This window comes from Panicum virgatum, chromosome 7K (assembly GCF_016808335.1).
Source record: "Panicum virgatum strain AP13 chromosome 7K, P.virgatum_v5, whole genome shotgun sequence".
In the NCBI taxonomy this organism is placed as follows: Eukaryota; Viridiplantae; Streptophyta; class Magnoliopsida; order Poales; family Poaceae; genus Panicum; species Panicum virgatum.
Genome location: NC_053142.1, coordinates 6,450,930 through 6,472,286, shown reverse-complemented (window position 1 = coordinate 6,472,286; position 21,357 = coordinate 6,450,930). Strand labels below are relative to the sequence as shown.

Genomic DNA, 21,357 nt, shown 5'->3' with positions numbered 1-21,357 from the left:
AACCCACACCTCCCAGTTCACCCCTGCACCCCCCACCCCGTCAGCCCAGCCATCACCCTCCCTGGCATCAACGCATCGCACTCAGCGCGGCGCCTCGGCGGGTCCTCGGCTTGCCGCTCGGCGCCTCAGCGGCTCCTCGGCCGGCCGCTAGACGCGGTGCCCCCACATAGGGCCCACCCACCTGGCGACCACCCCGCATGGCACAGTCGCATGGAGGAGGGACGTAGTAGGAGGCCGCCCTCGCACCGTAGGACCCCACACCGCACGCAAGCCGCCCGCCCTCCACTCCGCGAGCCACGACCTCGGCCCCTCCTGTTCGCGCTCCGCCCTCACCCCATGATCGCGAATTGCTCCGCTCTCAACTGTACTCTGTCCTTGGTTGCTACTTGCTAGAATTGTTGTCCTTGGTTTTGCTGGAATTTTGTTGCTGTCCTTGGTTGCCGGAATGTTGTTGCTAGTTTGTAAAAAAATTCTGGTATCGGATTATGCGTTGGGTTTTGGGTATCCGCGGGTTCCGGTTTTGGGCATTGATTCTCACCCGAATCGAAGTTCGGGTCGGGTTCGAGTTTTAAGTTTGAGTTTCGGTTTTGGGTGCCCATATACTTCACCTGAACCGAACTTGGCCCGTTGCCATCCTTATTGACGATAGAAATGGCAACACTTATGATTTTTTTTCATTTTTAGTTAAGTTTTGTGCTGAATGTCGTTCCATGCAATACAACATCCTTGTCCTGCATTGGTACCATGGTGGCGAGGACGCAGGAGGAAGAACTTTGGGACCATGTCCACTGGGCGGCTGGGGCGCAACTCCTGAGCGGCGGCGAGCACAATGGCAGCAAGCAGAGCAAGCGCGGGGCATAGGGCTTTTTTTTATTAATCATTGGTAGTGTTTGGTCCCTATTGGTAGTACCAACCGGGACTAAAGATCGGGACATTTAATCCCATGCGGATATGCCGTCTTTGTTGGGAATCCGAGACTAAATTTCTTTTCGAACCTGGACTAAGTCAGCTTTTGTAGTGGTGAAAGATCCCTGGACCTTTCCATCCACCCAAAAATACCGGTAGAAAGAAGACTTGGTACTAATGCTACAATTAGCACCGAGTCTTCTTTTCCGACATTTTTGAGGTGGACCGGTAGCATGTTTATTACTAGTGCCACAACCATCTAAATGAGGGACGTGTCACCGTAGAGCCAAGCATTTTGCAGATGAGAGAAAAGGATTACCCTAGACGTAAATCCAAATATATCTGGCGCTTCTACTAGGTGCAAAGCTTCTATGAGAAAACAAGACACGTAGTTGGGAGAGAGCTTAGAGCATGTACAATTGTGTAGACAGTTGCAGTCTATAAGTGTCTCGAACACTGTATACAGACAGTAAAATAGACAACTTATACAACGGGGTGTCTATTAGTGTGTCTGTTAGCTATTTAATTCATGTATGGGCACATAAAATATGATGATCAAGTATGTAATTGATCTTTGTATACCATTTTGTTGTTTCTTAAACATAATACACAGTTCGCGCCGATGGAGAGAATACAAGTAAATTTGAAGGATTGTTATACAATTTCTTACTTTATTCCATGTCATTTTGCTTGCAAAAAGGACTTACTATATGAGATAATTTTCTTCTACGGTGATTGTATTACTAAATTGTAAGGGCTGAATGGTAAAAGAGATCATCTAAAATATCTGCCATGTGTGGTTGCGAGAGCGCTTCTATCCTCTCGATCTTTCCTCTCTCTCTCCTAGTGAAAAAAATGGCTATCCTTTCACTCTTCGAGCCTTCTCCGCGTGGATTCTGAGCACCCCGGCGGCGGCGTCCATGGCGAGGACCAAGACGCAGACCACCACGGATTCCACTCTCGCCATGGCCCAGCTTCTCCGTCCTCCTCCTCTCTTGTGCTTCACCTTGGGATGCTCTGGCGTGCAGAGCTAGCAGCTTAGTTAGGTAGTGGAGTAAAGAAAAACAGTTGCAAGGAAGTTACACCTCTGAATTTGCGAGGTGTAGCTTGCCACCTTGACAGAGTAAGGTTGAGTAACAAACCAGCCTCCTTTCAAATCAATAAACAAGTGGCAAAAAGTCAGCTATCTTTGGTTTCGAAAAGCCAAGACACAACTTGTGGTAACTAAATGGAAATGACCCCACTGCACAACTAAACTTCGAGGCCAGATTGTCAACAGTTTCTGGCGCTATGTTGATTGGTACCATCATGGATTTTGAAAAGTTCACTTTGAGACCAGTAGCATTTGTAGTTGGTGCTAATGCTAGGGGACTTCTGGCAGTATCATAACTGCCTGGGATGACCGTGCCTGTACTCTTCCATCCTCTAGCGAACGTGGTTACTCCTTAACCGCTTGCTTCAACCTTTGTGCAAATGGCGACCCCCTTACACTTACCAACGTTTATGCCCCGATGAAACACGAAGAAAAGCAGGTTTTTTCTCGGAGATGCTGGATGTCACCTCATCCATCTCTGGCCCTTGGATTATCTTGGGCGATTTCAACCTGGTCCGTGATCCCAGCGAAAAGAACTCCACCTCTTTCGACGGGCAGGAGGCACAACACTTCAATGATCTCATCCCTAGCTTAGCCCTGATTGAGAAACCTTTGGTTGATTGTGCTTACACTTTGAGCAACAAACGAGATTTTTTTTAGATAATGTAAAAAGAGTACTCAGCTTGACCTCAGGAGAGGCTACAACCAATTATTACAAAGTTAGCAGCCCTTCCGTCTGCTATCACACTAACAAGATTAAACAAAAGGTAACATACACTACTGGATTTTAGGGCTGTCACAACCGTGCAAAAATCGTTGCAATAGGCCTAATATAGTTGCAACATGTTCAAATGGCAACAATAGAACTTTCGTTGCAACCCGTTGCAATTACTTTTGAGCAATAGGTGCATTGCAACAATTTTTGTTGTCATGTTGCAATACTTGTAATTGCCACGTAAAGAAGCATTGAATTAGAGAGTTGTTGCTATTGCCGATGTCATGGCGACACAGTGTATTGCCACACAAGTAAGCATTGCTATAGTAGTGAGTTGCAACAGACTGCCACCGTGGCAACACATTATATGGCCACAACCAACATCGTTACGATAGATTAGATTGTCACACATATATTACATTGCGATTGATCCTATGACATCAGAAATTAGTTCGTTGTAATAGACTATATTGCCACAAAAACATATATGGGAGCAACAATTAGTTTTGCAACCAAAAGGTAGTTCGCAGCAAAAAAAAGATGCCACAACAACATATTGTTCGATTTTATTAACTACTATAGCATCAATCAATTTTGGTAGCAATAAAATGTATCGATACAAAATAGAATTGTGGCAATAAATTGCAGCAACGAACTAGAATTGTTGCATTCATATATTTTTTGCAACAAAAAAGGTATTTGTTGCAATGGATTATGCATTTGATATATTTTTTATAATGAACCATTTTTTTGGATAAGAAAACAATTATATAAAAATTTAGAACTCAATCAGCACGAATATGAATAAAATCCATCATTATACATGCCTAGTACATGTACATTATTCGAATTCAAAATAGTTCATTAGAAAGGAGATAGTATGTAAAGTGGCGAATACATGATCCAAATTGAACATAGTGTTGTGCGAACACAACCACATCCTAAGTAGGCTACAGAAAACATTGTTTGATATTTCATAACTCCTTGTATCGTCAATGTCATGACTCCAAGTCCAAAGGATCCATTCAAGTTTAAGTTTCCTGCAGAATTAAAAAGAATCATATGCATTAGCAATTTTCAGTAGCAAGTCTCAGGCAGATATGTTGTCTCAAGAATAACAAAGGCTGATTAGTTTATTTTATAATCAGTAATTACTTGTCACATTATTATAGCTGATACATCACATCTTTTGGCAGTAGATAGTATGCATATAGAAAGGGTTTAAAATTTGATAGAAACCCATATCAGCACAACATTGATTAGATAGTTGCTTTACTATGACCATAGTGTTGTATTATATCATACTGTAGAGTAAAGGCTTAGGCAAACAAAAATAACCTCCTCTTTTATATGAGCATGTATTCATTTCAAAATAATAGACAATTTGCTAGTATGGTTTTAAAACTAAATAGACAATTAACTAAAACTAGTTTCGAAATGTACAAGTTATATCATGCATCAACCAAATAGACAATTTAGGAGCCCATGTATTCGTTTCAAAATAGTCCCAGTTTCACACATAGATAAGTTTATTACTGCCACAAAAATCACCCTTCACAGACCTGCCACAAAAACAAACTGAATAGGTTTATTACTCTAGAGGTCCTTTTGTCTGTTAATCAAACCTTGCATTCTCCAAGTTATTATTTAAAAATAGAACATTCATCGTGCTTTGCACGCCCTATCATGATCCTAATATTATATTCTAAAAGTATAGCAATACAGTCTGTAACGTTCTATATAGTCATATGTTACATGTCAATATATATCATGACCCTGTTCCGCTAGGCGCTAGGCGCAATCTAGGCGATGACCCTCAGCCTAGAGACTAGTCGGGAGTAATCGCGCCTAGGCGCTGCTAGGCGTTTTTCTAGGCGTTTTGCCATACAACTTATATATATAATATATTATGTATATATAGCAAAAAATGCTGAATATATATAGGCTACAGTAAATAAAAGATAGGGTCAGTAGACATACCTGATAACTTGGTGGCTTAATCTTGCATGTTCCTTCCTCCTGCATCACATTTTGACATCTTGTAAATACTAAATAGTCAATAGACAGCAGTTCATGAAAAAAAATAGCAAACAAGTTGTCACTTATCTCAATCATTTCAGCCACCTCCAATCCATAAGCATACTATATCAGCAGCTAATAATTAGAAATTTTAAAGCATAAACACAAGCACATAGCAGCAGCCAGCAGTACAAGTGCACAACACAATTTATAAATAAAGGACGTCACAGCACTACAGCAGCAGTTCATACAACACAAACACAAACACAAGCACAAGCAAATAGTTCATACCCCTCAAGGGTTGACACAGTCACATAGCACACAACATAGCACACAACAGCAGTTCATAAGAGCTCCCTTGCCTCCCTCACTCATCCTCATCCTCATAAGACTCATACTCTTCTTCTTCAGATGAAAACTCTTCTCCTTCATAGAGCTCCCTTGCCTCCCTCACTCTACCACTTCTACGCCGCTCAAGCTGCTCTTCTACTCCCACTACCTCTCCAATAACAACCCAAGGTATCCCTGTACCTTCCATCTCATCCTCCTCATCTCTAAAGACAACTAATGCACAATCATCTCCACCCTCTTGGAGAAAACCTTGAACTTCAGTTGTATAACTAGATAAGAGAACATCAGTGGTCTTCTTTGTCTTGATCTTTTCTCTCTTACTAAGCAGCCTGTTGTTGAATTGAATATAGACCAACTTTTCGAGGCGGGCTGTAGTAAGTCTATTCCTCTTGTTAGTGTGTATCTATAAATTAAAAATAAGAGCATTTTCAGTTGTGCAATTTAATTATAATGCTGCTGAAATGTTCATAATGGATAGGTACTAACCCCTTCAAACCCGCTCCAATTTCTTTCACAACCAGAAGCACTTGATGTCTAAGATAAGATCCTTGTAGCCATCTTCTGTAAAGCTGGTGTGTGGCTTCCATACAACCTCCACCATGAGGCTGAAATAAAAGAAAAATACCCCTATTAGTTAGAAAACAGCAAACATCCATGTTAGAAAATAGCAAACAGCCATGTATTTGTTACTTAACACCTCTACCTGGATTGTAATCAAAGTTTTCAAAAGTCCTTGCTAGCTTCTTGCTAAATGCTCCTTCTCTATTTTGAAACTTTTTCAATTCAATGTTGGCAGCTTGATCTTGCTTGTCCTCATCATGATAATAAAATTGCTCGACACAAGCTATAAATGCTTCATTCATTTTGGGCTCATCAAAAATTGATGGGTTAGTAAAGCTATAGTGTGGATTGAGCAAATAAGCTGTCAAATGCAATGGAGAATCAAGTCTTCCCTTCATCTTCTTCTCAATAACAGCTAGTACATCCTTGAATCGAGTCTCATTATTGCCAAAGACCTCTTTGATCTCTCTCTTTGCCTTTAGTAGTTCTCCATAAATGAAACTCATGGATGCCTTCACATCCCCATCAGCCAAACGGAGGACTTTGAACAATGGCTCAAAAACAGCCAATATTAGGTTCACTTCCTTCCAAAAGGTTGGACTCAATATAGTTGCTGTGGCATCTTTTACTTTCTTTGATTTCACATCCTTCAATGAGTCCCACCTAGTATGAACCACCATTTTTCTTAGCTGGTCCTTCTTCTCTAGCATGCTGTTCAAAGTGAGAAAGTTTGAAGCAAACCTAGTCACTCCTGCCCTCACTACCTCTTTCCCCTCCGTGAAGTATCTCAAGCAGTCCAATGTTCTTGTGTGGCCATAGACAAATATGGTAAATGACTTTGCTTGGTCAATCACTTTCTTGAACCGAGGCATGTTGCCAATTCCTTGGAGCATCATGTTGATTGTGTGAGTTGCACAAGATGTCCAAAATATCTGTGGTCTCTTCTCAAGCAATAGCTTCTTTGCTCCCATGTTGTTGGAGGCATTGTCGGTCACTACTTGCACTACATTTTCTAGACCCAAGTCATCAATTGCTTTGTCCACTAGTTCAAAGATGACTTCACTTGTGTGTGACACATCTGACATATCTTTTGAGCTGATGAATTCAGTTCCTTCAGCACAATTAGTGCACAGATTCATTATACTTCTCCTCTTCCTATCTGACCAAGCATCGGTCATAACAGAGCACCCATTTTTCAACTTCTCAGCTTGACGTTCCTGCATCAAACTCTTGGTTCTTGCATATTCTTGTTCCAGCAATTTCTCTCGCAGTAAATCATCACTTGGAGGCTGAAATCCAGGTCCAAACTGTCCAATTGCTTCACACATTTGCTTGAAGTCATCATTGTCACATGCACGGAAAGGTATTGCTGCAAATGTATAAAAAAAAAGAAGCCAAATTTGTGTTCAGTACAGAAATAACAACAGCTAATGAATTTTAAAATGCAAATACAGATTAGTATAGTAGTAATTTACCATGATTATAGACCCATCTTGCAATATACTTGTACACCTCATTTGATCTTTCTTTCCAAAGTTCTTTGTTCAGCTGCTGTTGCTTTAAAGACTCAGTCTTGGTAGCTGTAGGATCAATAGCACGTGTCCATTTGTCAATAGGTCCTAATTTGTGAGGCTGTGAACTACCAACACAAGTGACTTCCTCTGTCTCTCCAACCCTAGACACATCCACTTCCGCTCTAAGTTCTAGCTCACGGACAGTCTTCTCCTCCCTCTTCCTTTTTGCATCTTCTAGTGCTTTCTTGCACTTTGCTTTAGCCTCCGAAGCCTGCTGTGTTCTAGCTGGACATTTAGTCACATTCTTTCCTTCATGAGCCAAATGCTGCTTCAGCCTATAAATCCCTCCCCTCATCTCCTTATTACAAAGGTTGCACCTGACCTTGTCCTTGTTGTTAGCATCAACAAGAACACCATACTCCCATCCAACATCATCTGAGTTCCTTTTCAGCAGATTCACTGCCTCAGTGCTGGCTCCATGAACTTGTTCATTCTCTGATGTCGGCATCCTACAGTTAGGCAATGGGCATGCACTGAAATAACTCAAATAAGTGATTCATTCATCATTCAAAGCAGTTTCAAATCACAAAAACACCACAATTAAGCCTCTGTACACGAGTGCTCTCAGAACAAGGACATAAACATGATATAAACATGAACATGAGTGCTCTCAAATCTGACATAAACATGAGTGCTCTCTGTTTGCTGTAAATAAGCAGTGCTAAAACAAGGACATAAACATGCTTACATGCATTTCTGTACAAACAACATAATTCTCTCAGCCTAGGAGCAGCACTTGCCACCAACAACATAATACTCTGTCAGCCTAGGAGCAGGGGAGGGGACTGACCTTGGAGCAGGATGAGGCCGTCGGCGGTGAGGACCTTGCAGACTTGGAGGCTGGAGCAGTGCAGCGCAGCAGCGGGGAGGAGGTTCGAGGAGCAGTGCAGCCGGCGGAGCTTCCCAAGCTTGGAGGAGCAGCGCCGGCGGGTGGAACTTCCCAGGCGAGGAGCAGCGCCGGCGGGTGGACCTTCAGGCGGGGAGGAGCAGAGCCGGCGGGTGGACCTTCAGGCGGGGAGGAGCAGAGCCGGCACGGGAGGGGAAAGCAGAGGAGCAGGTAGGGGAGCAGCCGGCGGGATAGGGGAGACGAGCAGGGAAGTGGAAGCTGCAGGCAGGGGGGAAGGCAACTCACGTTGAGGACGAGCGGGGGAAGCAGCCGGCGGTGGAAGGGAGAGGAGCAGCTAGCGCCGTTGGGGACGAGGAGCTTCCAGGCGGCGAGTCGCGGCCGTCGTTCTTCTCTCCCCCTTATCCTTTCAGCTCGATTTCGCACCGCCAAATCCAGTTGCGCGCGCGCCGGGCCGCCCCATCTGCTTCCGCGCAGGAAATCGAGCGCGCTCGCACCGCGGGGCCAAAGTTTTCGCGGGAATCGGCAGCGCGTCCGCCTCGGCGCCGCCTCGCGCCGCCTCGCTCCTCCTAGCGCCCAGACTACTGCCTACCCCCCTAGGCCAGGCGATGGCCGTCGCCTAGCGACTAAGCGCGCTTGGGCGCCGTCTAGGCGCCGCCTAGCGGAACAGGGTATCATGATCAAAATTTGTAGCTACCAAACAATTGAGCTATACTGATCCAAATGAGGAGATCAGGAGAATAGCGAATCATTATTTATAGCCATGAGCTTAACAAATGCATGTATCAGTCTATTTTTGAAGATCATCGGACTTCAATCACCAAACAACCAGACACATAAAAGGATGATTGGAACTGATAGAGTAGCACCAGATTAGTAGAAGACTGAACCAAGTAAAGTAGGAAAGGTAAACCTACCCTTGCAATGTGCTGTAGATGCACACAAGAGAAGGCAGCAACAGCTCCAAGCTCTACTCAGCAGCACCAAACAATCTAAAACCTCAGTTCTTCCTATAAGAGAAACAATACTGGTAAACCAGAAGGAACTATATATAGATGACATTATTCTTCAGTTTGCGAAGAAACTAACATGTTGTTTTCTACTGTCTATTTATCAGGAAAACCACATGTAACTTCAGTTCTTCCTATGTCAGTAAGTAATATTACATAGGTAAATAGCAAAGCCCATTTCTTCCTAACAGATTGGCACATAGATCCTACGTCCATTGAAATCATATGTTTTGCTAATAGCAAATGTGAACTTGGTCGCCATGTGGAAGAACTTTATCCTGCAGGGGAAAAAATTCTCTAAATCCTGAAATAATAAATTTCAACAGAGCATAATTACATGAAGTTCTAGCATGTACCTGAGATACGTTTGTGCAGACACATGTAGCCTGCTACCCAAGCCCTCAAACATTGACTCAGTTCTAACATCTGCGAGATATCCACCTGATCACCAGCCTGCATCAAGCATAAATCTGATCACTACCTTGGTATTTCTAAGAATTAACTGAAATCATAGAGCCAAATAAATTATGCAAACAACCATTCCTGAAATATTCAGGAAATATTATTGACCCACATAATGTCTTAAAGTTCGGACTGTCAATCGAATGGTATTATAGGGATACTAATGTGATAAATTATTCATAGCTAGGAGAACATGACTAAGAGTAGTGTTTTCATATACCTAGAAGACTCCTGTAAAATAAATCCATATAGCAATGGACCAAAGACAAAAAAGGAAATCATTTTACCTGGCAGGGCAGGCTACCTCCTGTGCCTGCATCTGAGTACTGCTGCCGGCCTACCTCTGATGCATGCGGTGGATGACAATGCTCGACCAGCCAGTTGAGGAGCAGGCGAGAAAGAGTGCCCCAGTTCACTGCTGCTCTCGCTCATGCTTGTCATGCTGGATGACGTCTTTGACAGTGAGGCGGCAGCCCGGCTGATTGCTCATAGTAGTCCACTTTCACGGGAAAAAAAATACTAACTGCAATGCAAAGTTCACAAATAAAGTGACGACAGTGGAAACAAACAGTACACATAAAAGGGGAAATTAGGCCGTGTTTAGATGCCAAAATTTTTTGGCAAAATACATCACATCGCATGTTTGGACACATGCATGGAGTACTAAATGAAGTCTATTTACAAAACTTTTTACATGGACGGGTTGTAAATAGCGAGACGAATCTAATGAGCCTACTTAATTCATGATTTGCAATAGTGATGCTATAGTAATCATCAACTAATTATGGATTAATTAGGCTTGTTATATTCGTCTCACGATTTACAACCCATCTATGTAAAAAGTTTTGTAAATAGACTTCATTTAGTGCTCCGAAATAGCAAAATTCCCTTTCAAAAATTTTACCCCTAAACATCTAAACACAGCCTTAGTAGTCGAGTCTAAAGGCCAAGCTCATCTCGGCTTTGTTCAAATCACATTACCATCATCCACAACTAATCCAATCTTTAGGAACACCGTTTCTGTTTATTCTCCCTCCTCCTCTTGGGAACAACTCCAACAGCGAGCATACTAACGAATGCGGACACCACTAAATCAGCCTGATCTAACACTAACAGGTCCTAAGAGATGACCACGACGAGCTGAACAATGGAATACAGCTAGCTCCGCACCACATCAAAATCAAAATTATTATTAGACGAAGATCCGATCCCATCCTTGGTAGGAAACAACCGCAGGCTGGAGCAAAGAGCCAGCGGCGGATCGGGGGACGTAGAAGGTGCGAATGAAGTGAGGCAGATGCATACGCTGCTCCTCGTAGCGGAGGCCGCCCTAGATGGTGGATCCAAGGCGGTCCATGGCCTGGCCTGTGCCGCAGATCCACTTGCCGACCGTGAAGATCACGCACCAAAGGGTCGCCATACCTCCCCCTGGTGCTGACGCTGTGACGCACGCCCGCTCGCTCCTCCGCGTGCCTAGGTGGGTGAGGCTTGCCGCCGGCCGCCGCGCGCCGGGCTGCGCCGCCTTGCTTGATGGATCCAAGCGCGTGCAAGAGAGGGAGAGGGAGAGGGAGAGGGAGTTGGTGTCGAGGTCCTGCGGCCGTAAGCTGGTGGCGGCTGCCTTCGTGAGGAAGATTGGGAGAGGGAGTAAGAGAGAGAGTAAAGTCCATTTTTAGCCATCCAACTCTCGTCTCGGTTTGATTTTGGCCATCGAACTACAAAACCAGGTATCTTCGACCACTCAACTATCAAAACCGGTCACATTTGGCCTTCCGGCTGTTTTGGTGGCCAGTTTCGCTGACGGGGACGCCGCATGGCAGTGGGGTCCACTTGTCAGCCATCCTCTTTCCTCTCTCCTCTTTCTTTTCTCCCTCTCTCTCCTCTCTCCTCTCTCCCAGTTCCTTTGCTCGGCGGTCATGGCGGCTCCGTGGTCCGCGGCGGTCCTCCGTGCCTTCCTCCTCCTTGCCCACGGCCGCAGGCGTGGTCCGCGGCGGCATGCAGGCGAACCAGCGGTGGTGCTCGTCCTCGAACAGACCAAACCCGCCGCCGTGACCCGTTCCCCACCAACGGGAGCACCACGTGTTTCGGGAGAAGCAGGCGCTCAGTCCGAACAGCCGGGGGCTCCGGACCTTCCGTGGAGGTCTGGACCCCCCATGGGGTCCCGGACCCCCTGTATAGTAACCGGACCCCTCACTAAGGGAAGGAATTGACACCCTGCCCCGGGGAGGTCCGGAGCTGCCACATGTCTGCAAGCACAGCACGTATATAAAGCCACTTGGTCTCCATACTAAAGGTTCACCTAACGCTGCATTCATTGCGGTAGGTGGACGTCCGCATTGATATAGCAGAAGCCGAGGCGAGTCTTTGACCAGGGGACACTATTGATCGCGTATTTCCAAGACGTGTAGTGGAGCCGCTGGCGGCGTGCGCCCACGCCGCGCCTGTCAGTCTGCCATGACAGATGGACACGACGGCTCAGTTTCACCCATTATGACGCCTACATAATAGCCTCAACAGGCCACGCCGCAAGCTACGTTTCCCCAACGGGTACCTTGCTGACGGGACAAGAGAAGACCTCCCTGAGTCAGAGCGCCAGCAGGGTATGGAAGCATATCGGAGAAAAGATTCACAACTACTGTAGCCATTTAAGTACTCTGCACAGTATGCTACACAGTCACGTTGGGCCCACTTGTCGGGCCTCAACGACCAATGTATCCGCACCCCTTGATCTATAAAAGGGGGGGGCGCCCACTAGAAGAAGGCTCGGGCTGAAAAAAGTCCAAGGCCGGGCAGAGGATAGGTTCATATACAACCAAGAACAATACTTCTCCCAGTGGACGTAGTGTATTACGCTCCGGCGGCCCGAACCACTCTAGATCGTGTGTTCATGCGTGCTTGCCTCAGTGCTAGATTAGCCTAACCGCCTAGTATTTCCCCGAGTTCTCACTCACTGGGAATAGGCGGGTGCGCTCCGCCACCCGGCTGTAGGTACCCTAAAAATCCCGCGACAATAGCAATTAAATATAAAAAGTCCATGAATTGGTAGTGTATGATTTTAAAAAAAAGGAAAAGAAATCAGCAATTTTGGAGTTTTTATGAGGAAGAAATGTTAATTACAAATTTTGATTCCAAATTAAAAAGAAAAAATGCATCATCCAAGTGTACTTCATCTTCTCCTGATGTTGCCACGTGGCAGAATGGGATTGGTCCAAGCAGTCCCCTGCCAATCTGTTGGGTACCACGATTAGGGACACCCTAATCGGGGTACTAAGATCACCCTAAAAACACAAAACACATATTAGGCAATTGGGCCCACGAAGGCCTATGACCTCCTTCCAACCTGGAGAAAAGAAAAGGACTCAAAGAAGCCCAGCATGCGGCCCATTCGCACCCCCTCGGACTCGCAGGGTGATCTCCGTCTCGCTCGAGGGCTCCCAGCGAGGCCCCCGACCGCGCCCCGCGTCTCCGCCTCGCTCGAGGGTAGCGAACCTACCCTCGAGCAGACGAATCATCTCCGCCTCGCTCGAGGGTAGCGAACCTGCCCTCGAGCAGGCGAATCATCTCCGCCTCGCTCGAGGGTAGCGAACCTGCCCTCGAGCTGGGCGAATCATCTCCGCCTCGCTCGAGGCCACCCCTCGACGAAGAAGACAAACGGCCCTTCCTCTCACCCGCCCGTCGTACGGAGGCATTAAATGTCAACCACTCCTCTACAGCACCCGGGACAGACGGCGTCAGGCCGCCATTCCCCACAGCGGTTGTGACCGGCGACCCATCCGCCAACTCCGGTCACTGCTCCGCCATCCCAGACGCTGTGGCAGCACTGTGGAACCTGCGACGCGGGACGAGACGTGCTCGGCACAGCTCCCGTTGCTGTTCTGCCAACTCCAACTGTCCAGACTCCACTTCACCACACGTATGGCCCCGGACCGGCCCCCTGCTCGGGGAAGGGTCCGGTGTCGCCACGTGCCCCTCAAGGAGGGACGCTCAGCACTAGCAGCCGGAGGCCTGGACCTCCCCCCTCGAGGGGTCTGGGACTTCCACGTGACCCTCGGACCTCCTTAGTGCACATGTCAGCACTCCGTCCAGGGGGGTCCGGGACCGCCGCGTGCCCCGCTACCGCTGGTGCACGTATATATGCAAGACCCTGACCTGCAGGACCCACGGAGCGTCACCACGCCACGTTTGGAAGACTGTACATCCTACAGCGACGACCACGCCGCCTGTTGGGGCTGGCAGGACGCCGGCGCGATCTCCGCAAGACCAAGGACGATACCCAGGACGACTGCCATGCCCGACGCCATGCCCCCACAGTATACTTACTACAGTGTTCGACCACTGCACCCCCGCGATTCGGGGGGAAGACGACGACTTCCACGATCCCCTGCGCATGTACACCGTCCCTCCTTGTGACTATAAAAGGAGGAGGCGTGTTTTCTTTTAAGGGGGACGTCCGGGACATCACAACACTCAGCACCCGATATTGACACTCGCCTCAATCGACTCCTTCTCTAGCAGAGACCTGGGAGCTTCCCTCCCTCTCTCACCACGCCTGTACCCCTACTACAGGCACTTCCGGTGCAAGATAATACAGTGCTCTCGCACACCCACTTGCTGGATGTACGGCCCCGTGGCCGGAACCAGGATAAACTCATGTGTTACTGTGTTGCCTCTTACATCAACATCTGGGACGAGGAAACACGCAACATTACTAGTTGGGATACGGACCCCCCGGGTCAGGACACCGACACAATCGCTGCCACATGGGTAGGAAGCCATGGAAAAATCACACTGGTATGTGCATATATGAATTAAATATCAAGTGGAAGCACCAAATAAGTTGTAGCGTAGTGATAAGGCATGCAAGTCTAAACGTTAAGACTTGAGTTCAAATTTCTGGATTGACTTTTTTTACTATTTTTTAGCCTGACACGCAAACTGACAGTATAGAACACCTAAACAAAACACTTGAATTAGACAACAAAGATTAAGTGGCGCAGCGATCCGTGGAGACGGAATTTTTTAACCTATTTTTCAATTTTATTTTAAAACAAGTCACCTAGACAAATATTTGCAGATTTAGTCTTTTTGTCGCGCTGATAGCGTGGCGTGACAAAAACACTCTATTGCGTTACATGCATTGGTGTGACAAGGTATGCCACATTGGCACGCTTCGAAGCGCTGGGAAAGAGTCTGCCAGTGCATATTACGCGTGTTAGAGATAGACGACTGAGAATTGTTGGGCCTTGCCACCAAGCAGGTCTTGCAAAGTTCTTCAGCCCGTTTAACGTTTTTCTTGGAGATATATAAAAAATTCAACTGTTTTTTAGAAACAATTCAAATCTCTTTTATCAAATAACCACATAATAATTACAATAATATCTAAATCTGCTAAAAAAATTTACAAATTAACATGACAACATAGATTTGGTCCATAACCTTGTCCTAAAAATATTGATAGTTTTCATAAACTGAAACCATATTTTGTTCGCAAGATATACTTCTTGCATAGTTTAATATAACTTATGTCAAACTTTGTGATTTAAATACCTTACAAATTGAACTCATATAGGATTGACCCACATGGCCTCACAGGATTGACCCAACCCGTTGCACATGGATCACTCTCAGCGTGATCTGTTGCCATACTGGTAATATTTGGTTTCTACAGTAAAAATTTCGCGGAAAGAGAATTTTATATATATGGAGTAATAAATGTAATTTATTTATAAAATCTTTTTAGGGATGAGTACTAAATGTAATTTATTTGTAAAATCTTTTTAGATATGAGTGTAATTTTTCGCGATGAATCTAATAATGGTAATTAATCTATGATTTGCTATAGTGATGTTAAAGTAATTATTCTCTAATCGTGCGGTCAAAGACCTCATTAGATTGGTCTCGTGAATGCAAGTGGTTTTATAATTAGACTTTATTTAATACTTTAAATTAGTGATCAAAGTGCATAAAGTTTTGGCGAAATTTTTTTCACCCCAACTCAAATCGCCATTGCGCGCGCACTAATTCCTCTTCGATTCGCCTTCGCGCGCTCATCCCCATCCACCGCATCCTCCTACTCTGCCACCGCCCAAACCTAGCCCCTCCAAAATGTTGCCTGCCCCTCGAGACTGCCGCCACTCCCGCTGCCTCTCGCCGCCACTCCACCCGCTGCCTCCCGTCCCGTGCCGCCCTACACCAGCCGCTCCTCTACCAGCAGGCATGGAGTACTCTGTTTGATTAATCATTTAATTTCCTAGTTCTTACTTCAGATTTCCTTTCCTTTATGTACAGTTTGTATTGCTAATATAAATGCCGTGCCGATATAATTTAAGCTGTGCAATGTTCACTGGTTGATTGCAATTCCTGTTGGCGTACTCTGTATATTTAGATAAAATACTTAAGTTGTCATTTGTCCTTGCAATTATTTGTATAGAGGGTCTAGCTTTGATTTTTTTTTTGAAACACAAACAGAGCTACTATCTTTGCTTCCATTGTTAGGAAAAAATTCTGCTAATATATTTCAGTTCATTTTAACTCTGCCTATGCTGACTGGAAGACTCTCTCTCTCCTGAGTCGTCTCAGCATAGCCGGTCCCAAGCCCGGGTAAAGGAGCAGGGTTGTGTTAGGTTTTGGCAAACCAACATAAAAAATAGCAACTCTAATGGATTTGAAACCCACAAAAAACTCGTTGGGGCGTAACCCTTTTAGCGACGCGCTACATCGGAACTCGGGTGTGGTGATAAATGGGCAAGGGCCGGGTCGCCATCCCCCCAAGGGCGTGTCGTATTGTGACCTGGGTACGATGATAAGTGAGCAAGGGTCGGGTCGTCACCTGAATGGCGCGCTACATCTACGCCCGGGTGTAGTGAAAAATGAGCAAGTGTCTTCGCACTTCCCTCGACGGGTGCGAAGGGTAAGGAAGCTAGCCGAGCCAATTAGGATTCGTATAGGTAGCTGGAACGTAGGGCCCCTAACGGGTAAGTTGCGAGAGCTAGTTGATGCAGCAATTAGGAGGCGTGTAAATATTCTATGCGTTCAGGAGACTAAATGGAAGGGCCAGAAGGCGAAGGAGGTTGAGGATACTGGCTTCAAGCTTTGGTACACGGGAGCAACTCCAGGTAGGAATGGTTTAAACATCTTGATTGATAGGAGCCTCAAGGATGGAGTCGTAGAGCTTAGAAGGCAAGGCGACCGGATTATCCTAATCTGGTTGGTAGTTAGAGATTCGGTTTTGAATGTGATCAGTGCCTATGCCCCTCAGGTAGGCCTTAGTGAGAGCATCAAGATACAGTTCTGGGAAGATCTAGATAGCATGGTTAGTACCGTGCCTACCAGCGAGAAACTCTTCATAGGAGGAGATCTCAACGGCCATGTGGGTGCGACTAATGTTGGGTTCGAGCGAGTGCACGAGGATTTTGGGTATGGTAGCAGGAGTCAAGAGGGGGAGGATGTGTTGAACTTCGCGTTAGCCTACGACTTGTTGATAGCGAATACCGTGTTTAAGAAGAGGGAATCCCATCTTTTGACGTTTCGTAGTGGACAACACTCGAGCCAGATCGACTTTATCCTTGCTAGGAGGGAGGATAGACGTGATTGCTTGGATTGTAAGGTGATACCTGGGGAGTGTGTTGTCCCTCAACACAAGCTTGTGGTGGCGGACTTTCGTCTTCGGATACGTGTCCACCGGGACAAACGTGCCAAGATTGCGAGAACAAAGTGGTGGAAGCTTAGAGGGGAAGCGGCACAAGCGTTTAAGGAAAGGATGCTAGGTGAGGGGCCTTGGGAAGAAGGAGAAGACGCAGATGACATGTGGCTAAAGATGACAACATGTGTTCGGAAGGTGGCCTCAGAGGTGTTTGGCGTGAGTACGGGAGGCAAACAGGAGAGGAAAGACACCTGGTGGTGGAACGACGAGGTGCAAAGGGACATTAAGGAGAAGAAGGAGTGTTTCAAGCACCTCCACCTTGACAAGAGTGCAGCCAACATCGGGGCTATAAATTAGCGAAGAGGGTTGCAAAGCGAGCTGTGAGTGTAGCAAAGAGTAAGGCGTATGATGACCTGTATCAGCGGCTAGGCACGAAAGAAGGGGAGAAAGCCATTTATAGGATGGCTAGGATCCGAGAGTGGAAGACAAGGGATATCAACCAAATCAAATGCATTAAGGATGGGACAGATCGACTGCTAGTGAAGGATGAGGAGATCATGGATAGATGGAGATAGTACTTCGACAAGTTGTTTAATGGGGAGAGTGAGGGCTCTACCCTTGAGTTAGATGACTCTTTTGACAATACCAACAGACGTTTTGTGAGGAGAATTCAGGAGGTAGAGATCGGGGAGACTTTGAAGAGGATGAAGGGAGGTAAAGCGATGGGCCCTGATGGTATCCCCATTAAGGTGTGGAGATGCCTAGGAGATAGAGCAATAGTATGGTTAACTAAGCTTTTTAATCTCATTTTTCGGTCAAACAAGATGCCGGAAGAATGGAGGAGAAGTATATTAGTACCTATCTTCAAAACCAAGGGCGATGTTCAAAGTTGTACTAACTACCGTGGGATTAAGCTGATGAGCCATACGATGAAGCTTTGGGAGAGGGTTATCGAGCATCGCCTAAGAAGAGTGACAAGTGTGACCCAAAACCAATTTGGGTTCATGCCTGGAAGGTCAACCATGGAGACGATTTTCTTAATACGACAGTTGATGGAGAGATATAGGGAGCAGAAGAAGGACTTGCACATGGTCTTCATTGACCTTGAGAAGGCATATGCCAAAGTACCGAGAAATGTCATGTGGTGGGCCTTGGAGAAGCACAAAGTCCCAACTAAATACATTACCCTCATTAAGGATATGTACAAGGATGCGACGACGTTTGTCCGGACATGTGATGGCAACACCACTGACTTTCCTATTAACATAGGCCTACACCAGGGGTCAGCATTGAGCCATTATTTATTTGCTTTAGTGATGGATGAGGTCACAAGGGATATACAAGGTGAGATCCCTTGGTGTATGCTCTTTGCTGATGATGTGGTGCTAGTTGACGAGAGTATGGCAGGGGTTAATAGGAAGTTAGAGCTGTGGAGACGCACGTTAGAGTCGAAAGGGTTCAGACTTAGTAGGACCAAGACCGAGTACATGATGTGCGATTTCAGCGCGACTAGGCATGAGGGGGGAGATGTTAGTCTAGATGGGCAAGTGGTGGTCCAGAAGGATACTTTTCGGTATTTAGGATCGGTGCTACAAAAGAATGACGACATTGATGAAGATGTTAGGCATAGAATTTCAGCTGTCTGGTTGAAAATGGCGGCAAGCTTCTGGCATCCTTTGTGATAAGAGGGTGCCACAAAAGCTAAAAGGCAAATTCTATAGGACAACAATTCGTCCGGCGATGTTATACGGCGCTGAATGTTGGCCTACAAAAAGGCGACATGTCCAGCAACTGAGTGTAGCAGAGATGCGGATGTTGATGTGGTTTTGCGGGCACACAAGGACGGATAGAGTCCGGAACGAAGTTATTCGGGATAGGGTCGGGGTGGCACCAATTGAGGAGAAACTTACCCAGCATCGGCTGAGATGGTTTGGACATGTCTAACGAAGGCCTCCTGAGGCGCCGGTGCGTAATGGGGTTCTTGAGCGGGTCGATAATGTAAAGAGGAGTAGAGGTAGACTTAAACTGACGTGGGATGAGTCGGTCAAGAGAGACCTTAAGGATTGGAATATCTCTAAAGAGATAGCTTTGGATATGAGCGCTTGGAGACTAGCTATCAATGTGCCTGAACCTTGAACTTATTTCTTTTGGGTTTCATCTCTAGTCTACCCCAACTTGCTTGGAAAAAAGGCTATGTTGTTGTTGTTGTTGTATATTTCAGTTCATTTGTTTGAGAATGCAGACTTGTGATTTATTTTAGAGCATGTACATCTAAAAAATGTCTTGGCCATGATAACCTGCCAGCTTTTTTGTTGAAATACACAAGTAGAGCTAGTATCTTTGCTTCATTTGTTAGGGAAAATCCAGCTATTATCTTTCAGTTCATTTGTATGAGAGATGCAGATTTATTTTTGAGCATGTGAATTTGTAAGAGCCATTTATGCCTGTTGTATAGGTGTTGAGTGCAAGGACCATCTTCTTGCGAAACTTTCATGTGCTTAATTAATTAGGTTAGGTTCCTGCCTGCTGCTTTGATATATCTATGTAGTAACTCATATTACATATTTATAATTGTTACACTTTAAATGGGTTTCTTAGGACACCTTGCAGGTGAGATGGCATCTAATAATCTATGTTGCATTGTTTAATTGGTCTTGGATGGTGTTACTATTAATATTGAGTCCATCTATACAGTGCCAGCACCATTGCACTGATGGAATGATGATGCTAGATTAACATGGCTTATGGAATCTAAAAATAAATTAAACAAATGATGCAAGAAAGAAAAACATTGACTAGTAATATGCTAGATTGAATAAATTGGAAGAATTGTTTTGGTGACTGAAGCTTTAGCTTGATTTTTTTCCCTTTTTGCAGCTAGCACCATTGAGCACGACATTGGGTGTGCTATCACTTATCGTCACTCGGCCCAATCTTTTCCTATAAAGTATGCTTTGATTCCTAACCATCTGATTTTTTTTCTTCACATTTTATGTTGACTAGTGGAGATGCACGTACCACAGGCACGTGTTTAAAATTAAATTATTTAAAAATTATTGGATTACATTGAACTACTTCTAAAAAATCTCATTAATAAATAGCAAAGTTTCGTTGCCGACCGGCAAGAAAGAAAACATTGAGTTGACCTTCTCGAATTTGTAGCTTGAAGCAACGGTACTCTCTAGTGTTGACGTGATGCCGGAATCCTCCACCAGCTATCATTAAGAGACACACTTGTAGCTTAAATTAACCTCGACAGCTCAAATGAGCTTTGCCATACAGGTACTTATAGGTTGTTTTGGCAACTATCTTGGAACTTACAAAGAAGAAATCCAACAGTATAAGGAAAGTTGACATGAGTAAACTACACTTAGGGACCTGAAAATACAGCAAAGTTTTTGTTCCATGTTTTTTTCATGTGTTATGTATGTTTAGTGGAACGACATCAATCTATGCTGTTATTACCAGCAAAGCAATTGTTTACTAAACTGTACACTGAAATCAACAAGCTAAGCCACCATTTTAATCAGCATCGTTGATAATCGTACATCAAACAAAAACACTTAATATTGGCATCGCTGAGTAGGGATTAGCATAGATTATAACCCCAAACTATTTTATATTATATGTGAAAGGTGACACAGGAGAGTCAATTCACAATGTGTTTAAACGGCAACCTGACACAATTTAGTATATGGAAAGGAAATATAGAAAGATAACAGGAAGGAAAAGAAAACACCCCAAGCTTCTGTAATTCGATCAAGTTGATGACATGGCCGACTATTTGATAGTGAAATTATAGCTTGAACTGCTGGTGAATATTTTTTTTTGGCGGAATAAAAGATGATCTCTTATAATTGAGGGAGATTAACTTCATAAGCGATCACATTTAAACTGCAAGCAATCATGGTTAAAGAAAAATTTTACCCAAGGTCAAATAGATGGACATTGTATAATCCTGCACAAATAAAAAAAATAGATGTGTGAGCAACTCCAAGAGACTCTCTATATTTTTCTCATTGTTAGAAATAGAGGTTTAGATAGAAAAATACCTTCCAATAGCTTCTCTAAGTGGCTATCCAAATGTAGCCATCCTCTATCCCACATTTATCGCTAGCCAAAGATAGATAATGAAAATAGCTTTCTAAAGTGTACACAAGTTATAAAAAAGCTGTTGGAGAGT

At 45.0% G+C, this 21,357-nt stretch overlaps 1 protein-coding gene across 11 annotated transcripts; it reads right to left on the bottom strand.

Annotated features, from left to right (window-relative positions):
* Positions 1-3,505: 3,505 nt before the first annotated feature.
* Positions 3,506-11,162, bottom strand: LOC120639676. Of its 11 annotated transcripts, none has more exons than XM_039915541.1 (9): positions 10,841-11,162; positions 9,823-10,058; positions 9,430-9,526; positions 9,153-9,351; positions 8,981-9,073; positions 7,121-7,692; positions 5,788-7,014; positions 5,571-5,689; positions 4,921-5,487 (listed from the first exon to the last, which is right to left on the bottom strand). In XM_039915541.1, the coding sequence occupies exons 6-8, from the start codon at positions 7,665-7,667 to the stop codon at positions 5,619-5,621; spliced, it is 1,845 nt and encodes a 614-aa protein (XP_039771475.1). In that variant the 5' UTR covers positions 7,668-7,692; positions 8,981-9,073; positions 9,153-9,351; positions 9,430-9,526; positions 9,823-10,058; positions 10,841-11,162; the 3' UTR covers positions 4,921-5,487; positions 5,571-5,618. The 11 variants fall into 11 exon arrangements, 9 of the variants coding, with proteins under 9 accessions (XP_039771479.1, XP_039771475.1, XP_039771476.1 ...); XM_039915542.1 differs by having other exon boundaries at positions 7,121-7,668; XM_039915543.1 differs by having other exon boundaries at positions 9,230-9,351.
* Between the last annotated feature and the right edge of the window lie 10,195 nt (positions 11,163-21,357).

What these genes read in the sequence shown, in the direction of transcription:
- LOC120639676 (XM_039915541.1), bottom strand. Translation starts at nt 7,667, where the DNA reads ATGCCGACATCAGAGAATGAACAAGTTCATGGAGCCAGCACTGAGGCA. An exon ending in AAGATGGGTCTATAATCATG is followed by an intron (nt 7,015 to 7,120) that starts GTAAATTACTAC and finishes ATACATTTGCAG; the next exon opens with CAATACCTTTCCGTGCATGT. An exon ending in AAACTTTGATTACAATCCAG is followed by an intron (nt 5,690 to 5,787) that starts GTAGAGGTGTTA and finishes CTTTTATTTCAG; the next exon opens with CCTCATGGTGGAGGTTGTAT.